At 44.1% G+C, this 16,574-nt stretch overlaps 1 protein-coding gene across 1 annotated transcript in view; it reads right to left on the bottom strand.

Moving 5' to 3' along the window:
- Positions 1-15,908, bottom strand: part of LOXL2 (lysyl oxidase-like 2) — a 53,981-nt gene extending 38,073 nt beyond the window's left edge. Inside the window, exons 1-3 of the mRNA XM_009319543.1 lie at positions 15,798-15,908; positions 5,117-5,557; positions 2,435-2,610 (exon numbers count right to left, since the gene is read on the bottom strand). Coding sequence (XP_009317818.1) covers positions 2,435-2,610; positions 5,117-5,477 — 537 coding nt within the window. The 5' untranslated portion in view covers positions 5,478-5,557; positions 15,798-15,908. The remainder of the gene's footprint in view (positions 1-2,434; positions 2,611-5,116; positions 5,558-15,797) is intronic.
- Between the last annotated feature and the right edge of the window lie 666 nt (positions 15,909-16,574).

Genomic DNA, 16,574 nt, shown 5'->3' with positions numbered 1-16,574 from the left:
GAAAGAGTTTAAACATTTGACAGCTAGCTGCGACAGAAAAGTACTTCCACAATGGCATTTTAAAAATTTGTAGCACATCACCTTTAGCCTTAATCCTGCTGCAACGAAACCAGCAGAAAAAAAACAAACAACCTTCAGTTGCCAGTGATCTTATAGGGATATAAGAAAAATCAGCCTGGTTTTGTGGAGTAGAAGCACCAGTATGGTACTAAGTTGTTCATAAAATTCAAGCAGTGATAGGGAGGGGAGAAGCACGCACACACAGACACGGACACGTAGAGCTGGGGGTGACAGCAGCCACCGCCCAGAAAATGCAACACTATTTTCTACCACCAGGACAAAGTCACAGGGACAGCCAGGCTGACAGCTCTCAGCTTAGTGCTGGTACTTAAAAATAAAGCTACTCTTCTATTTTACTTTTTTCCCCCACCAGTTCAGTGTCTTTAGTCACCAGTGCCCCTTAGCAACAGCTGTGAATGCTGTTACTTGTCATGTCAGCGGATGCCTTCATCCACACATAGCTGCCAGGACATGGGGAATATGCCTTCTTTTACACCTATTTCTCCTGAGTGATCCTGTTGGTGAGTCAGGCTTCTGCTACATGAACTGCTTCAATCTCATTATTCATTTTACTTATCATATGTGAAGATTAAGCACCCACACAGCATCAGCACAAGCTAGCCCTCAATTACCCAATGTGTTCAACCCATTAGTCAACCTCCAGTGCTTAGCTAATGGAAAAGCAAAGCCCTCCAAAGCTTTTATGATTAATATCTGAAGCATCTCAGAGCGAAGTGACCTCCGTCTAGACTAAAGCATCTTTTCTTCCAGGCCTCTGTTTTGAGGATTCACTGTGGCTTTGGGGAAGCACGCGTCTGCCAAAGCCATCGCTGATGTTCCATGATCTCGCCTCATTCCCCGAGCAACAACAGTGCCATTGATGGAGGCAGCTTGAGATCCCTCCAGAAAGCCTCCTTTCCCTCCTTAGCCAAATGAAGCAAGGTCAAGGCAACGAAAAGAATTTCAGCTCTCATAACCTATATCTGCACCCTTCCACGGGAGCCTTCCATGAAAGTGCTGAATGCTGCCTGCTCACCCATACAGTGTTCTTCCTAAACCTCAGCAGGGCAATGAAAGGTTTGACTGAGCATATTATCTTCCCTTGTCAAGTATGCTGCATTGCGTTAACCTCCAATGGAAAAATTTGGTAGAAGAAAATGCTGGGAGACCCCTTCTAAATCAGTGGCTATGAAGTAACTGCTAGAATAATTTTGCTTTGAAGCGATAAAAAAGGTTGTATCCATTGTTTCAGATCATGAACAAAGCCAAGATGCAGCCACGGAAACCACACTGTGGTATGCAATACACCCTGGATTCCCTGTCTGCTTAAAATAAGATTTGTCTGTGGTTACTGGATAGGCTCTTTCGATAAATTTTGACCAAGGGCAACCACTGAATTCTCATACTGAAACACTAGAGCATCCAAAACAAGGGAGATGTTAGCCGAGTCACCACAAATACTTTCCAACCTGAAAAGCTGAAGGAAAAAAAAAAAAAAAACCCCCCATTTTTTTTTTTTTGAAGAGCTCAGCCCAACTTCTTTCCAGCCCAGCATTTCCCCAGCTCTTTATTCTGCAGAAATCTAACAAGTCCACTGGAAGGTGATTCAAGCTTTTTGCTTCTCTCACTTCCCCAAGTCTCAACCTCAGCCTTGCAGTCTAACCCAGCCACAATGCAGAACCTTTCCCCCAGTGACCAGCCCACATTTTCCTCTCTTCAATGCCTTTCATCACTTCCAGTACTAATCCCCCATACCCGCAAATATTTTCATACAGTTATCATGGTTACTTCGTCATTGCTTAGCCAAACTGTGCAAAAATGTCTTTATAGCTTTCCTTATAAATCCACCCATTTCAAGCCATGGTTATAAGCCCTATTCACCTCCAAATCCAAGCCTGCCTGCTGAGCCCCACTGTTATACCAGAGATCTCCAAATTGCTCCCAGTACCAAAAGGGAGGGGTCAGCGGAAAGAAAACTCAGTAATTTAGTACTTATGAACCAACAAAGTCACCCAGGTGTAAGGTCTATGAGTACAGCACATATCCTGTCTCTCCAATATTCATTCTTAGAAATACAATAAGCCAGTTTTCAATTCTGAAAAGTGACTGCGGAACAGGAATAATGTATTTTCTCCTTATTTATTCTTATGCTATAAAAATAAAAAAACCCTTTCAAATTCTTATTGTATGCATATGCTTTGAACAGCTGAAATTCAAATCTGAAAGTTGCATCTTTAGCCAGCATCTAGAAGCATTATCAAGAGTTTGCTTTAACCAGAGCGTGCAGCTGGGATATCCTATAACACGTAGTAGCAGACATCCCTGTCCGCAAAAGGCTCTTGATCAGCAGGCTTGTAATTTTAAGTATGTTTACCTCTATTTGGTTAAGCAATGAGTTGTCAAACTTGAAGCCAGGGATTCTCTTTTCACTGCAGACCACTCCCACGTCTTCGGTGTGTTTGCAGTCGGTTACTCCCCAGCCATTTGAAGTGCATGCTGCCAGGGTGGTCTCCTTGCCATTACAGTGGACATTGTCCATCCAAATTTTCCCTGAAGGGGAAAGAAAATAGAACCGAGACTCACAAAGAGGATAAATCTAGATTGTACCGATAGCTGATAGGAAAGGAAGAGCACAGCAGCCTTACTTGCTATGTCAGGGGAGGAGATTACTGCTAAAATAAGCTTGAATCAACAGCTAAGGAACATCAACGATCCACCTCAAGTACTTACTAACTGCAAACAGCTCTGCCCCACAGCCTTCCTTTCACTTATCTGCATGGTAATAAAAGAAAAACCACCACCAGCCTGAAGCAGATCTCTGCTGCCATCCTGCTCACAGTGGTAAATGACCTCCTCTGATGACAGCCACTTCAGAGCACGCAGTGTCACTGGGTCCCCTCGATTTGGCTGATTAGACCCTGCCCTCTAATCCTACTCACCAAGTCATTCCTTCTGTATTTAAGGTTTCTCTTCATATCATTTCTCTTTTATCAAATCCTCTTTACATCTTTTGTATGAGACAGCTCCAAATTTTGATTAGACGCCCTAACTTTCTAAAAGCAGATTTTTACAAAAGCTTTAACAAACCACTATTGATTGGAACCTCTTGTTGTTTGGGTGCTCTTTGAAAACCAATTGCCAGATCCAGTTTCCAGACTGTAATTACCACTTTCCCTCCAGCAAAAACTAGGTGCATATATGCACATGAGTATGCATGTATACATGCATACATATATATATTATATTTTAACAAATCAGGTCCCTCAGAACTCACTTCTAAGATGAGCAGACAAAAATCAATAGGTGTCACCCCCAAACTTTAGGTCATTTTCCCAGGAGCAGCTGAGAGCAGAAGACCCAACAGCACCTCTGAGATTCACCTTTATGAAATGCCCATTTTCCCTTTGGAAATGTGCTGGGCACACACTGCTCCCTGTGATTTGCCCCCTAAATCACAGGGAACAAGGCCAACAAGCAATTCCCATATTTTAGGATCCCAAACGCTTTGCTTGTCTGAAGAATAACACGTCCTTTGGACAGAAAGGACCGGCCTGACCTTCAGAGCCACTAGGAGATTCTGTAGCTATTTCCCTTGGCTGTCCCAGCTTTGTTCCAGCAGCCCCAACAGGTTCAGCTGGTTAATTACCAGATGATGGATCTGCCAGCCCGCTCGGTGCTCCCCGAACAGGAGAGCAGAAAGAGCTCCTGCAAAGCCTGGCTTTAGGATTTGAGGAAGGCACGATGCCCCCTGCACGGGCTTTCTGCATCAGGATTTACCCAGCGCTATTCTGGCGTGCAGAGAACACTCACTCCCGTTAAATCACACGGCAATCAGTTTCTGGTTTGTTTTCAAATGTCATGGCCTCTTTCTCACTCGGAAATCTCCTACTCTACCCCAAGAGCCAAAATCCACAGCTTGGGACAACATTCAAGGTTTCGCGTTTCAGTCAAGTCACTGTTAAGGCCCGCTTGCTTGCTCTGTTACGGGCCAGTTTATAGATGCGAGCACTAACGAGCGGTGCTAAGTAACAGACATACAGCACGTTCATCCCTGCTGCAGCGGAAATAATCTGTCTGTGGGTTACATCAACAGTGTGCCAGGCTTCAATGTTCGCAGAAAAAATTCTCCGTAGGTCAACATTTAACTAACAGCATATCAAAAGATGACAATTAAATCTGTTTAGTTATATACTATTACAGAGCTATTCTCTCTCAAGCATTGTGATTTTAAGAATTCATTGCTGTAACACACAAACATTCATCTTTCCAACTCTTTGTTCAGCACGTATTTGGGAATGAGGTGCAATAAGGTGCAATGCGCAGTTATCCACACATCCATCACGTATCATTTCAAAGAGCAGGAAAGGATGTACAATTCGGGGTGAGGGTGAATAGCTTTTCCCCACCACAAACAGCCTGAGAGTGTCAAAGAGGATTATTATAAATTTAGTCCTATATAGGACACGAAGTGTGCACACTCCTTTGGGGTTTTACAGGCTAGTCTGCATTGCAGAATATGATGCATGCGTTTCTAAAGAGACAAAATTTGTGTAGCATTGCACAGGCAGTCTGTTTAGACCCTAAACAGTTCAGAGGAAAAAAAGAATAGGGGGAAGGAGTGTTTAGAGGCCCTATTTGACTCACTGCAAGGCAATAGAAGCATGAATAGGGAAATGACCGTCTATACATTACACTTGTGGGTGCCGCTCCCTTTTGGGGGAGCCATATTGGCTGCTGAAGAGCCTCCTACCCTTATCCACCGCCAGCTGCTCCCAAGCATCCCCTGCCAGAGTTCACACATCGTGATCTGGTCCTTCAGCTCTTTACCTCGTCATTCCTTAACTTGTTTCAGTCAAAACAAGCAAACACCTTGTTTAAGTATTTAAACTGTTTAATCTAACAGGACCCTGATTTCAAGAGGCACTGCTTCACCTGGAAGCTACTTCCATTACATCTGTAGGAAATACCACTACATCTTAAATTGACTGACAGGTCAAGAATCACTGGGGGTTGGAGAGACAGCTAGTACAATACCAGTGCTCTGGAGTTACCTTACCTTCTCCTTTTCCATACTTCGAGCTCGGTAGCCAAGACACTGCCTCCACGTAGCCCAGCTCCCTGCAGACCACGTGCGCAGCATGGATGGAGAAGTCATCGTCGCACACCGTGCCCCACTCGCCGCTGTAAAACACCTCCACTCTGCCTTCGTTGTGTTTTCTCTTCTGCCCTGCAAGCCGCAGCTGGATCTTGGGAATATTTGCTGGTCTCTGGGGGGGCTGGTACACTTGTGGAGGTGGCTCAGGGTAACCGGGGAGGTAGGGCCAGTGTTCGTACTGAGCAAAGCCCAGCGGGCTCAGGGAGATGAAGAACAGCATGACAAAACAGTGGTTATGGGTAAAACCCAGGAATCTTTCCATTTTCAGTGCTCACAGTTCTCAGAGCCAAGTCCTCTTGCTAGCAGCTGCCAATCAGTGCAGGTAGGTACTGTGTGGCTGTCCTGAAATGAAAGGAAAGCTTGAATAAGGCTTGGTAACGACATGGACTTTATATCTCTTGCTTCAGCAGGGGGATAAAGCTATGGAAGAGACTATGTCCAACGCCGCCTGTAAAAACCCAAGTCAAGTAAATTATTTCTTGTGGGGTGGAAGAACAGACTGAAAAAAAAACCCCATGAAAATAATTTTTAAGTTTAGGTCAATTTGCCAAATAGTTTCAGCTGGAAAATACTTTTTTCCCAGGGCAAAATTCTACAGGTCACAAGTGTTAACAATTGATTTTCCTATTTCTCTGCAAATCCAGTAGTTCAGTGGTTCCAGCAAGCTACGGCAAACCTTGGTTCAAATCCTACGAGGACAGAACTGAACCATTTTTCTCCCATACCTCCTTCAATAAAGAAGCCAAACCCATCACTTAAACAGTGAAAAACCAGAAGGGTAATGAAACGTATTATAATATGGTCCGAAGTGAGGTATTTATATTGAAGTCTGTTTTCCCAATACGATGATAGAAGACTTATTTCTGTCACTGCACGTCTGGTTTCATCTGTAGAGAATCAACATATGTTACTGCACACAGACACTTTGCAGAAGTAGTCTTGGCTAACCTTGTCCGTCCGATGGAATAGTGGCTAATGGTCTCCCATTTTTGGTTGCTAAGTCTGGATAGGGACTGACTTGTCATACAACTGCTGCATCGCTATGCAAGCTAGTCATTTAAGGTATGAACCAGCAACTTTTTGACTCATTAGAGAAGTTTCTTCCAGATGCTGTGCAGAGTTTAAATCCTGGTCCTTTTCTGCCCGCTTCCCGCTCACGTACTCCCCAGCCTTCATTCAGGCACCCAGCACATGGAGTGGTCAAGCAGCACACGTGGGGGTTGATGATTGAATAGTTTCCAAATGAAGCAATGCCAGAGTGCAGTGGGAAAAAGCTCCCCAGTCCTTTAAAGCTCCATTATTTCCTGGCAACCACCAAAGGGGAGGGAGAAGGGGAAAGACTTGGCTCCAAAAACAGATGTCTAGAAACTAAAATCCTCCAATATTTTTGCTAGGTCTTAGCTACCCCTAAAAAATGACCAGAAGATCACATACACATACGAAGACAGCGAAACACATTAACCAGCCTTTCAAGCTGCTTAATGAGGAGATGTATCGGAAATCCCAGGCAACTAGCCTGAAATTCAAGAGCGATCAGTTCAAACCTCAGATAGGACACTGACCTGCTGTGTGACCTCAGGCAGGTCACTTCCAGGGCTGTGCCTCGGTTTCCCCTTGTGCTAAACAGGGCCGGTGATCATGAGCTTCCTACAGAAGTGCTTTGAGACCGGGGATGAAAGGCATTTGCCTAAGGAATAGACAAATGAAATAGAAGCACGTGGGTTAAAAGTCTAGCGTTGGACATCAGGGGAAGAAACAAGAAAAGCAAGGGGAGACTTTAGAACAGGTCTAACTAAATCAGGGCGGGGGGGAATACGCAGCAAAAAATTCTTGGAAAATAAACATTTGGTTTCAAGGAGCCATGTACTTTCACGCTGGATTCACAAGATTGAGATTTGTAAATTTTCATCTGGCATTCGGAGAAATACAGCTATGGAAATGAGGTATTTTTTGATTTTTTACAGGTCAGGAGGTGAGGCTGAGAGAGAGGAATAAAATAAAGTCCTGCCCCACGTCAGAGAGAGTTGGAGGGGAAGAGAGGAAGGAAGTACAACTGCTTTCACAAGGCTGCTCCCCTCCAGCAGCAAACAAATGGGATTTCCCAAAGTAAATGTAGTCAACAGGGCAGGATACATGTGTTCTGTGGAAATAAAAGGCTCCCGAGTCAAGGCACATTAGTACTTGTCAGACATGCCTGACTTCAATACCTGCTAGCACTGATTTCAAAAGAAACCCCTTACAATGTTTTTCATGGATACAAGATGGTTTTTAGCCCAGAGGATAAACACATGGGCAGAGAATTGTCGTGAACAGTATTAAAAAAAAAAAAAAAAAATCAAGTAACCCCCTCAGTCAGATCATAACAGAGAACAACGACGTATGTTAGTTATAAGTAAAAATACTGCAGAACCGCAAGCCTAGTGGTCTTCAGAAAAATATGGTTTTCAGTTTTAATCTTCTTTAAACATCTATTTTAACCTACTTCATTTTATGTGGCTGTTGTTTCTTGCTACTGTATAAATTGGATTTTAAAAGCCTCAGCAAATATTAATTAAAAACTAAGTTGGACTGAAACAGTCTTTCTCTAAAAACCAAGATGAGGGGTAGCAGGGCCCTGACTTAGCTGAAAGCTACACAGTCGGGTTTCTAAAAAGTCATTACAGCTTTCCCATGGCTGTCCCACACACACAAGAATACACTGCTATTTATATATTGCTGGGACCTTCTGAAGCATCTGGATGGTCTTGCTGTGTAGCAGGCAGCCACTCGAAGGATGTAAGGCAAAGGCAGATAACGCGTGGTGAGTAGCCTTACAGTCGAGTCCTGAAGGACCTCTAGCTCTCAAGAGATAAGGCGGCATGTTAACGTAATTAACAGAATATGCCAAATTCCCCTCTAGGTTACAGTTTTGTTTTATGATACTCCAGAAAGCTCAATAGTAAACTAAATAAGAATATTTTACAGAAGAAAAGGATCAACAAACAACATGTAACCAGCAGGTCAGCATGTTTCACTCATCCCTCTTGTGCCAAGGCAAACAATGGCCAGCAGTCAGCCCTGCGCTCAGGTTAACAGGGGTCTTTCGTGATCAGAGGCCAAGGAATAACTAAAAGCTGTGCAACTCCAGTTTCCAGGACTGCTTTCTATTCAAACCAAAGCTCTCGAGTCATTTTACTGACGGACTTCAGCCAAAAGACACAACAATTTGGGGAAACCATTCAGAGGCAGGATGTAATAGTTACCAGCTGAGAGCGGTACTCCCTGAAGTGTTAATTAATAAAGCAGACAGACCACTGCAAGATGCCAGAGCCTTTCAAAAAGTCACAGCACTGGGAGACCTCATGGTCCATGAGCAGCTGGAGGGGAGGGTCACAACAGACTTCCAGGTTACTTTAATTGATACCAAGATTAGCCAAGGAGATACTAATTTAGATTATTGTAAATACAGTAGGTGTAATTTTCACTCTTGGCAAAGCCTTGCCGAGTCAGACACCCCAGGAGCCCCAACACTCCAAAAGGCAACTGCAGGCTGGTTTGCTTTTGTTCCCCAAAAGGTTAGAGACTTTTGGAGTCAGGCGAGACCAAGAAAAACCACCGTTTACCATAGAACGGAAGAAAACCTGGTGAAGGAGGATAAGGTTGCCTGAGAGCCCCCTACTCCGCAGAGTGAAGTTTGACTAGCAAAAAGGAATTTTAACAAGCCTGTATGAACACAATCCTGAACCTTCACTAAGGAAAACGACTTGGGGCACACACGTTTTGTGCTCAGGTCATAGAGCATCGTATCACATCTTTGTCAGGATCCTGCGAGGATCAGGAGGGGCTCCTCAAGGGCCCAGGGGAAGGTACTGGAAAAACATTCAGAAATCTCCCTTCTAGTCCCATTCCACCTACAGAAGAGAATCCCGGAAGAATTCTCCCTAAGATCAGAACAGCAGCAATCCTACGTGCTTCAGGAGACAACACTGCAGTGTGTACTAGCAACCACAGTCTGCTTTTCCTTCAGGTCGTATTAACATCTGCTTCAAAATTGTTAAACATTCAAACGTTAAGAGACAAAGGTTTCACAGTGTTTGCGTCGCCCCAGAAATAAAACCTTCCATACCCAGAGGTCTTGTTTATTGAGGTGCTTAAGAGAAACTATTCAGACTAAGTCACAGTGTCAGGAAAAGCAGAATCCAGTGGAATTTGAACACAGGCATATTTTAGTATTTCCACAAGAAACAGCAGCCCAGGCCCAGGCACAATGGCAAAACTTCAGGAGCCTGGTGTGCCCAGCAGCGTCCAGGGAAGCCACCCAGCATCGCAGTACTGAAAAGGGCTCTCAGCTTTCTGTCTCCTATCAAGATTGGTCAGGAGGGACAGCAGGGAATTACGGCACCAGAGAGGCTTGGGCATCTTCTGGCAGAGGCATCCATCCATACCGTCTGGGTCAGTTTTCACTGGGAGGCAAGACAAGCAGTAACACAGGACCGGTCTAGCTGACTGATAAAGCAGCACAGAGAATTTTATGCCGCTTCTTTCACTCCACAGCACAACAGCCACACGAGTCCTGGATTTATTCTTTCCTGGCTCCTCCTGAAATCTCCCTCCTTAGCTCCAAGACGTTAGTTCTACTTCACCAGTATCAAAGAAAACTGTCCCTGCTCTTCAATTAGAGCACTGATGATTCAGCAACAGACTCACTTAAGAGCATTCAAAGAAGCAAACATGGACAGTATCAGATAGGAGCCAACTGCACACACGCGTTTATGGCAGCATCATTATAAGCCACAATAACAAAATTTAATAAGGAAAATATTTAAGTAAACCCACTCCTCTGCTGCTGTGACCAAGATTTGGACACATTTTTTCCCCAAGTCTCAAAGAAAGCTGCACATGCTGAACTCCCCAAGAACAAATCTAGGCTTAGATTCGCAGGATGTTTGGTTTGTGCTGGTGATTCCCTTTATTGTAGGGCTCACTCCTCCCCTCGCACCCTCTCCGTAATAGCCTCCAGATTTATTAATGATCTAATCCTAAAAGTATATATTTTGGTCTCCCCATTCAAAAGAATCCAAGACAGACCATTAAAAACCTATTGAATAAAGTCAGTGGAGAAGCCAGGAAAATAGTCCAGGTCTCCTGGCTCTCCATCCTGTACTTCAGGCCATAAGATGATTCTCCATCACCGCATTAACATGTAATTTAAGGCTTTAAGGCATGCTCCTGCTAGCTGCTGACTCAGGCCTTTTCAGGACTCCAGTCTTAAGTCGTGAAGGGAACAGATAGACACAGGCTTACAAGGAAACAACAACAGTTTCATTTCAAAATAATGTTGAGCTTTTACTTCTTCAGAGACTTCACCAGGTGAAACTAACAGGCTATTCGTGCCCCCAAATCAAAAGCTTGCTCCTACCAGCAAGGATCCCTTTTTTAATTTCACCAAATCATCCAAACAATAGATCAGCGCAGGCAAAACCAGAAACACCAGCTTTCCCGCTCCCATCCTTATCCAGACAACAAAAGGAAAGTCTGGAGTAGTTGATTTGAGTCCTGTGTGACTGGAGATCCAGCAATGCTGTGTTTGGCTTGGCATCCATCAGGAGGAAGAGACAATTAGCACTCTGACCACTGCTGGCACACCTGGGTCTCAGCCAGGAGCACCAAACAGTTGGTATTCGGCCACTTGAAACGGTACCGCCTGAACTGCGTGCCCTGCATTTCCAATTCCACACCCCATCGCCCAAAGTGCATTCCTCGGGCACGCTCACACATCCCGCAGCGGGCACGGCCATGGGACAGGAACAGGATTTCCCACTACCGCAGCAGCAGTTCTCCAGCCACGCCAAGGGCAATCCACGCTGGGCCCCTCTCCACTACTATTAAAGTGAATAGAAACGCCACCGCTCGCTTGGGTAAGAGCTCATACACATTCTCCCATTCTTCCAAGAGACTCAGCCCTGCCACGGGCACTAGGGCTAATGCTTTCATAGATTAAATCCCCATTGATTATAACCCCGGTGTATGCCACAATGAGAGCCCTCTCATTCACACTCTTCAAACACTAAGCCATAAAGGTCACTAGCAGAACCAGATATACCAAGCAATGGCAATAAATCCAAATCTACGGCAGAGAGCCATTAGCTAGAGGAACAACGTAAGACCAGTACTTACCTCAGCGGATAAAGAGCTCTGGAGAAGACCACATGCTCCCCATGAAACCCACACCCCACTGCATGGCAGGAAAACATCACAATAGATTGACTGGGGTGACCAGAAAAATCACCATCACTCTTAACCCTCTTCCTAGAAATCCCCAGACATCCTTTGGATTGACTTCAGTGTAACTGAACCCGCCTTGGAGCGGAGCAGAACAGCATGGGCTTGATAAAAAAAACCAACTAACTTGTGTACAGTGCCCTGTGACTGGGAAGGCCTCCTCAGGGACAAGATGCCATCGTGCTACATCTGATGGGTCAGGCAAGCCCCTTCTGGTGTCAGTACACAGCCACTTTTAGGAGAGGCTGTAAAGGCTAAGGCAATCCAAAGAGCATGCTGAAGGTGGGAGTTGAATGACTGAAGGAAGCCGAAATGCTGCTAGGGACATCGAAACGAAAGGGTTTTTTTCAGTAAAATGCTGTATAGGATTCAAGGCAGAGCCCAGAACAAGCAGGACAGCAGAAATCATTTCAGGATCACATTTTGGTATGTTACAAATCCAGAGACTCTGCAAGCCAGAAGGACGGCAATATAATCTGCTAGCGATCACTCTGTGGAACATATTTCCTCTGGATTTCTCTTCACAGATGAGGAGAAAAGAACCGGTGCCTATCAGCCAGTACCACTGAGCTGTTGCCATTTGCTCATCCCTTTCACTCGGGCTCCCTGGAGCTCTCTGATTAGCGTAGGGCTTTCAAAAGTCACTTTAGAGAGCTGGAGCTGCTCAGGAACTGAAACCTGCTACCAGGGAGCTGAGAACTACCTTAAGAAAGCAAATTTCACATTATTGCAAACTGGCCAAGGGCAACCAGTAGCAAATTCAACAGTTGTTTATATCAGGGAAGCTATCAAATGCAATTTGCTTCTGCTTGCCTGTTGCGAGGAAAGAGAGCACGAAGTCCCAGTATGCCCTCTGGCAGCAGAGGTAAAGCTTACACAATCCAAGGCTGTAGACTTGCCATGACTTCCCCAGCCACAAGATCTCACTCAAGAGGGAAGCAACATTATTTAATAATTGCTAAAGAACCTTCTGGCCTCTGCCTCACATTCAAATGTACCTACATACACTTTTTGTATTTCCTCCCAGAAGTTTACTGAAGTATGTACTACCTGGAACAGAAAACAGTTTGGAGCGTTTGCCAACTGATGAGGTTAAACTACAACAGACAGCACTTTGAACAGACAGCAAAAAAAGATATTTATAGCCCAGGAATGTTGCTTGCCATCACTTGCTATTGAAGCTAGACAAGAGAAGAGAAGCTCTGATGGACAAACACGCTAGTTAGGAGAGTAGGAAAGAAAAAGCACTTTACTTGTGTTTTCTTTTAAAAGACGACAGCTACAGGTCTAACAACGGGAAAAATCAGTGTTTGTGGAAGTTGCCTAACCAAAGCCCTTTGCATCATGATTTGATTACATCTGTGAGATCCCGATGTTTAGAAGTATGCTGCTCTTCAAAGCTGCACGGACACAGCAATTTTTGCAGGGCCAAACACCCAGATCCATGGTCAGCAGCATGTTTTGTGAAAGGGCTCAGCTGAACGCTTCTTACGGCTTCCAAATCCAGGCTGCGGTCTCTTCTCGGACCTGCTTCTTCAACTGAAGCAATTCACATGTGCTTTCAGTTTTAGCACCTTGATGCATTCATTTATCTTAGAAGGCAAAAAAACTTGCCCAGGGATCAGATGGACACATGCAGCTTCTTCTCTCCATGTCACGGTTGCAATCTAAATATACTTCATTTCGGGAAGTTCTTTATTTTCCTTCTCTCTTCCCTTTGCCTGGTGTCGGAGAACGAAGACGAATAGAGATGTGAATCACAACAACTCAAAGGCTCCTGGCCAGCACCAGCTGGCTGTTCCACAGACCTTTCCTCTTAATAGGAAACAGAACTTATTCCCAAATATACTTCCAAGACAATTAAACAGAAAAAGTAATTTTTTTGAACCTAGTAGTATAAATTCTTTAATTTACAACTAGTGGATGCGATTACGATGACCAAGCAACCTGTTTGTACTTAGCAAAAGCAGCAGTGGCAACTAGAGCTATATGATTCAACTCCTCTTTTCACGAAACCTACACAATTAGTTCATGACATACAAAATTAGTTCATGAATAAAGACCCTACAAAAGGGTGCCACATTAAAATCCACAGCTGACACACACACTCACAGAACCAGAACACACACGTGCATGACCTAAGTTTGAAGAGCATTAGCAAATACTAGATATCCTCCAAGAAGGAGGCCCCCCTTGTACCTGTGTAATGCTGTCTTAATTAAGACAGCGTAACCCATCAGCCGTGCAGATGCAGGACAGGTTGACTTCAGAACAGCATGTTGTTTTTCCTATGAAATATCCCTTGAAATAACAAACTTCCATCGGCATTACTACAGATTAGGAGCGGGACTTTTCCTCCTCAATGTGTATATTTGCAGATGTTCATAGTAAACATGAACCTGCACACACACGTGCTCCCAGAGGATTTCACAGAAAGCGCTTTGCAAACTGACTGGTTGATCTGCTAAATCATTCCATCCACTGGAGTTGCAGTCTCTAAGAAAGAACATCACTGTTTTTAAACAGCACCAAGAATGTTATGAAACAGTTCAGGAGGAGAAAGAATAAAAGGTTAAAATAAACATAAAAGCAAGAAACAGAAAAACCAGAAGGGAAGTTAGCAGTACAGTAAGGTAGAGTAAAAACTATTGAAAAAAATCCAGAGAAGATTACTAGGCATGCATTTTGGAGCCTCTGCTTAACTTGCAAAAGGATAGCACTTTCAGCAAAATGCATGGCTTCTCTATTAAATCACCCCGCTGAAGACAAAGGCATTGTCCTCTACTACATCATCAAGACTCCCTTCAATCTTGGTGGCTTTTCCAAGCTGCTAAAACTTTCCTGAAGGTTTTTCTGAAGACCTCATCTCTGCACTCCTGCCCCAGCACTCACAAAACACCACACTGGATTTGACTGGAGAGCAGACAATCTTAGAGCTCTCTTAAGCCTCATCACCACCTGACTGAAGTATTAAACTTCATATTAGTAACCCATTTTTGGGGGTGTTTTCCAACATCATCCTGCACGTAGAACTAAGATCACATTAAATTCATTCCCACAGCAACAAGCATCCAGCACACTACATTGAAGATGTGGTGTCTCCCTATATGCTCTGCTATTACAGTAGTTCATGCTGATATTTCATTTTATGTTTTCTAACTGCTCTCTAGCTTCCAACCGAGGGAATTCCACCACTGTGGGTGGTTCAATACAGATGAAATGAAACTGGCAAGTAGGAACCCTAAAGCAATTATTTTCAGCCCCTATTCAGTACAAATTTGAAAGCACTGTGATGTCATCTTTATGAGCTGATTATAGAGATGCTAAATAGTTTTCCTACTATGCTCCCAGATAGCTAAACTAGGATCTTTCTCTATAGTCTTCTAAACTATCTTGGTCTTTAGATCTTTTTTTACCCCGCCACAGTAACATCTGTTTAAATTAAACAACAAAAATCAATTTAAAAGACAGCAGAGTTATTTGTGTGCATGCTGAAGAATCAGAACTCAACCTGAGCCACATTAATTCCAGACAGAAACATGTTTCTGTGCTGCAACTTTTCAGGTGGCTACCACTGCGTATCCTGGAGTCATCCCGAAAACTACTGTGATTGCTGCATGATAAAACAGCCTAAAGAAAGTTGCTGGGAAGCTGAGGGCTGCTTTGCAAGGGGCTGTGAATCCCAAGCAATGACAGCAGAAAAGTTTCTTGACTAGGGACATAACTGTTTTGCACCTTCTGCCAATGGGAAACATCTGCACTGAAGCCTTTTCCCTCTGAAAGAGCACAGTTATTCAGAGAGGAGAATTTAAACTGCTTCTGAAGTTTAGCTGGTAACATTTACACAATGTTGATGGCATGTACTGTAGCTTTCTGGTCTAAATCAAGCATATTTTAATAATATTACAGAATACATATTGCCTGAACTTGTAGACAGTTTGCAACATGTCTTTTTTTAGTTCATCTGTGCATGCCTGTGAGCAAGCAAGGGGAGAAAATCTTTAAACTTGGTCACAACATCTTTGCAAAGTGACACTGAATATCTGTGTCATCCCACCCCAGCCAAATCAAGTCTCAGGGGACAGGAATTAGAAGAAATGTCTACCCTCTTCCCAGCCTGCTGGGTCTAAACATCATACTTTGTAAGAAACTGTTGGGAGAGAAAGAAAATACGTTCAAAGAGTAAAGAGAAGAAGAGAAATCAAACTTTCAGCCCCAAAGCAAGAGAGCGTTAGAAATGTTTAAACCAATTCATCAGCCCCTTCATCTCTAGCAATAAAGCCACTGTTCTGGCTTGCAGTCTCGGCAGGACTGCGTTTACCTTGGAGTTAGTGGTAGGCTGTGCTGGGGGTGACCTCTGTCTTGTCGTGCTTCATGAAGTTCTTTCTTCTGGGCTGAGCGCGCCGTCTGAGTGGTCCCCTCTGCGCTGGAAAAATATCCTGCAGCCAGAGAAATACGCTGCAAGAAGCTGCTGCTTCCTGGCAAATTTCACTAGAGTTAGTCAAGCAAACCCCTCCCAAGACCCAGCCCCTTTAGCCTCAGCTCATAGCGGGTGATATCATGGGCTTGTCTTGTAATCTGAGCAGAAGGACTGCAAACAGAAAAGAAATGGAGGTGGGGGGGGAATCTAGCCAGGGTTGCAAGGAAGGAGGTGGATTAGGAATATGAATGCTTTCTCAGGATGTTCCTAGAGAACAAATATTGAGAATCATATCAATACCAGTGTTAAATAATACAGTGCGATCACAGCAGTTTTTAAGCACCCCAATTTGATTCAGAGCCTCACAGTGCTAAGCACTCTACAAATTCACGGGGGTGCATGGTCTTACAGTACAGCATCTTTAAACTTACACCCCTTTCTATAGTTTGTAGAGTCTGCAGCATGCCATCTCCCCAGCTATTCAGGTATCAGCCACCTTAACCCTTCGGCACCCAGCAACTGCTTTTCCAGCAGCTCAATATTCTTAAAGCTCGTAACTACAGCAGCTCAAACCAAGGCACACACTTAAAAACCATCTAGATCTGCAGCAAGGGTTACTCCATACTCCTTGACGTCCCAAGGACTAACCAGATACTAAAAGCAATTCTTCATTAAAAA

The sequence above is a fragment of the Pygoscelis adeliae genome, unplaced genomic scaffold (genome assembly GCF_000699105.1).
Source record: "Pygoscelis adeliae isolate BGI_AS28 unplaced genomic scaffold, ASM69910v1 Scaffold372, whole genome shotgun sequence".
NCBI lineage: Eukaryota > Metazoa > Chordata > Aves > Sphenisciformes > Spheniscidae > Pygoscelis > Pygoscelis adeliae.
The sequence above is the reverse complement of the archived record's forward strand: the minus strand, read 5'-3'. Positions and strand labels throughout refer to the sequence as shown.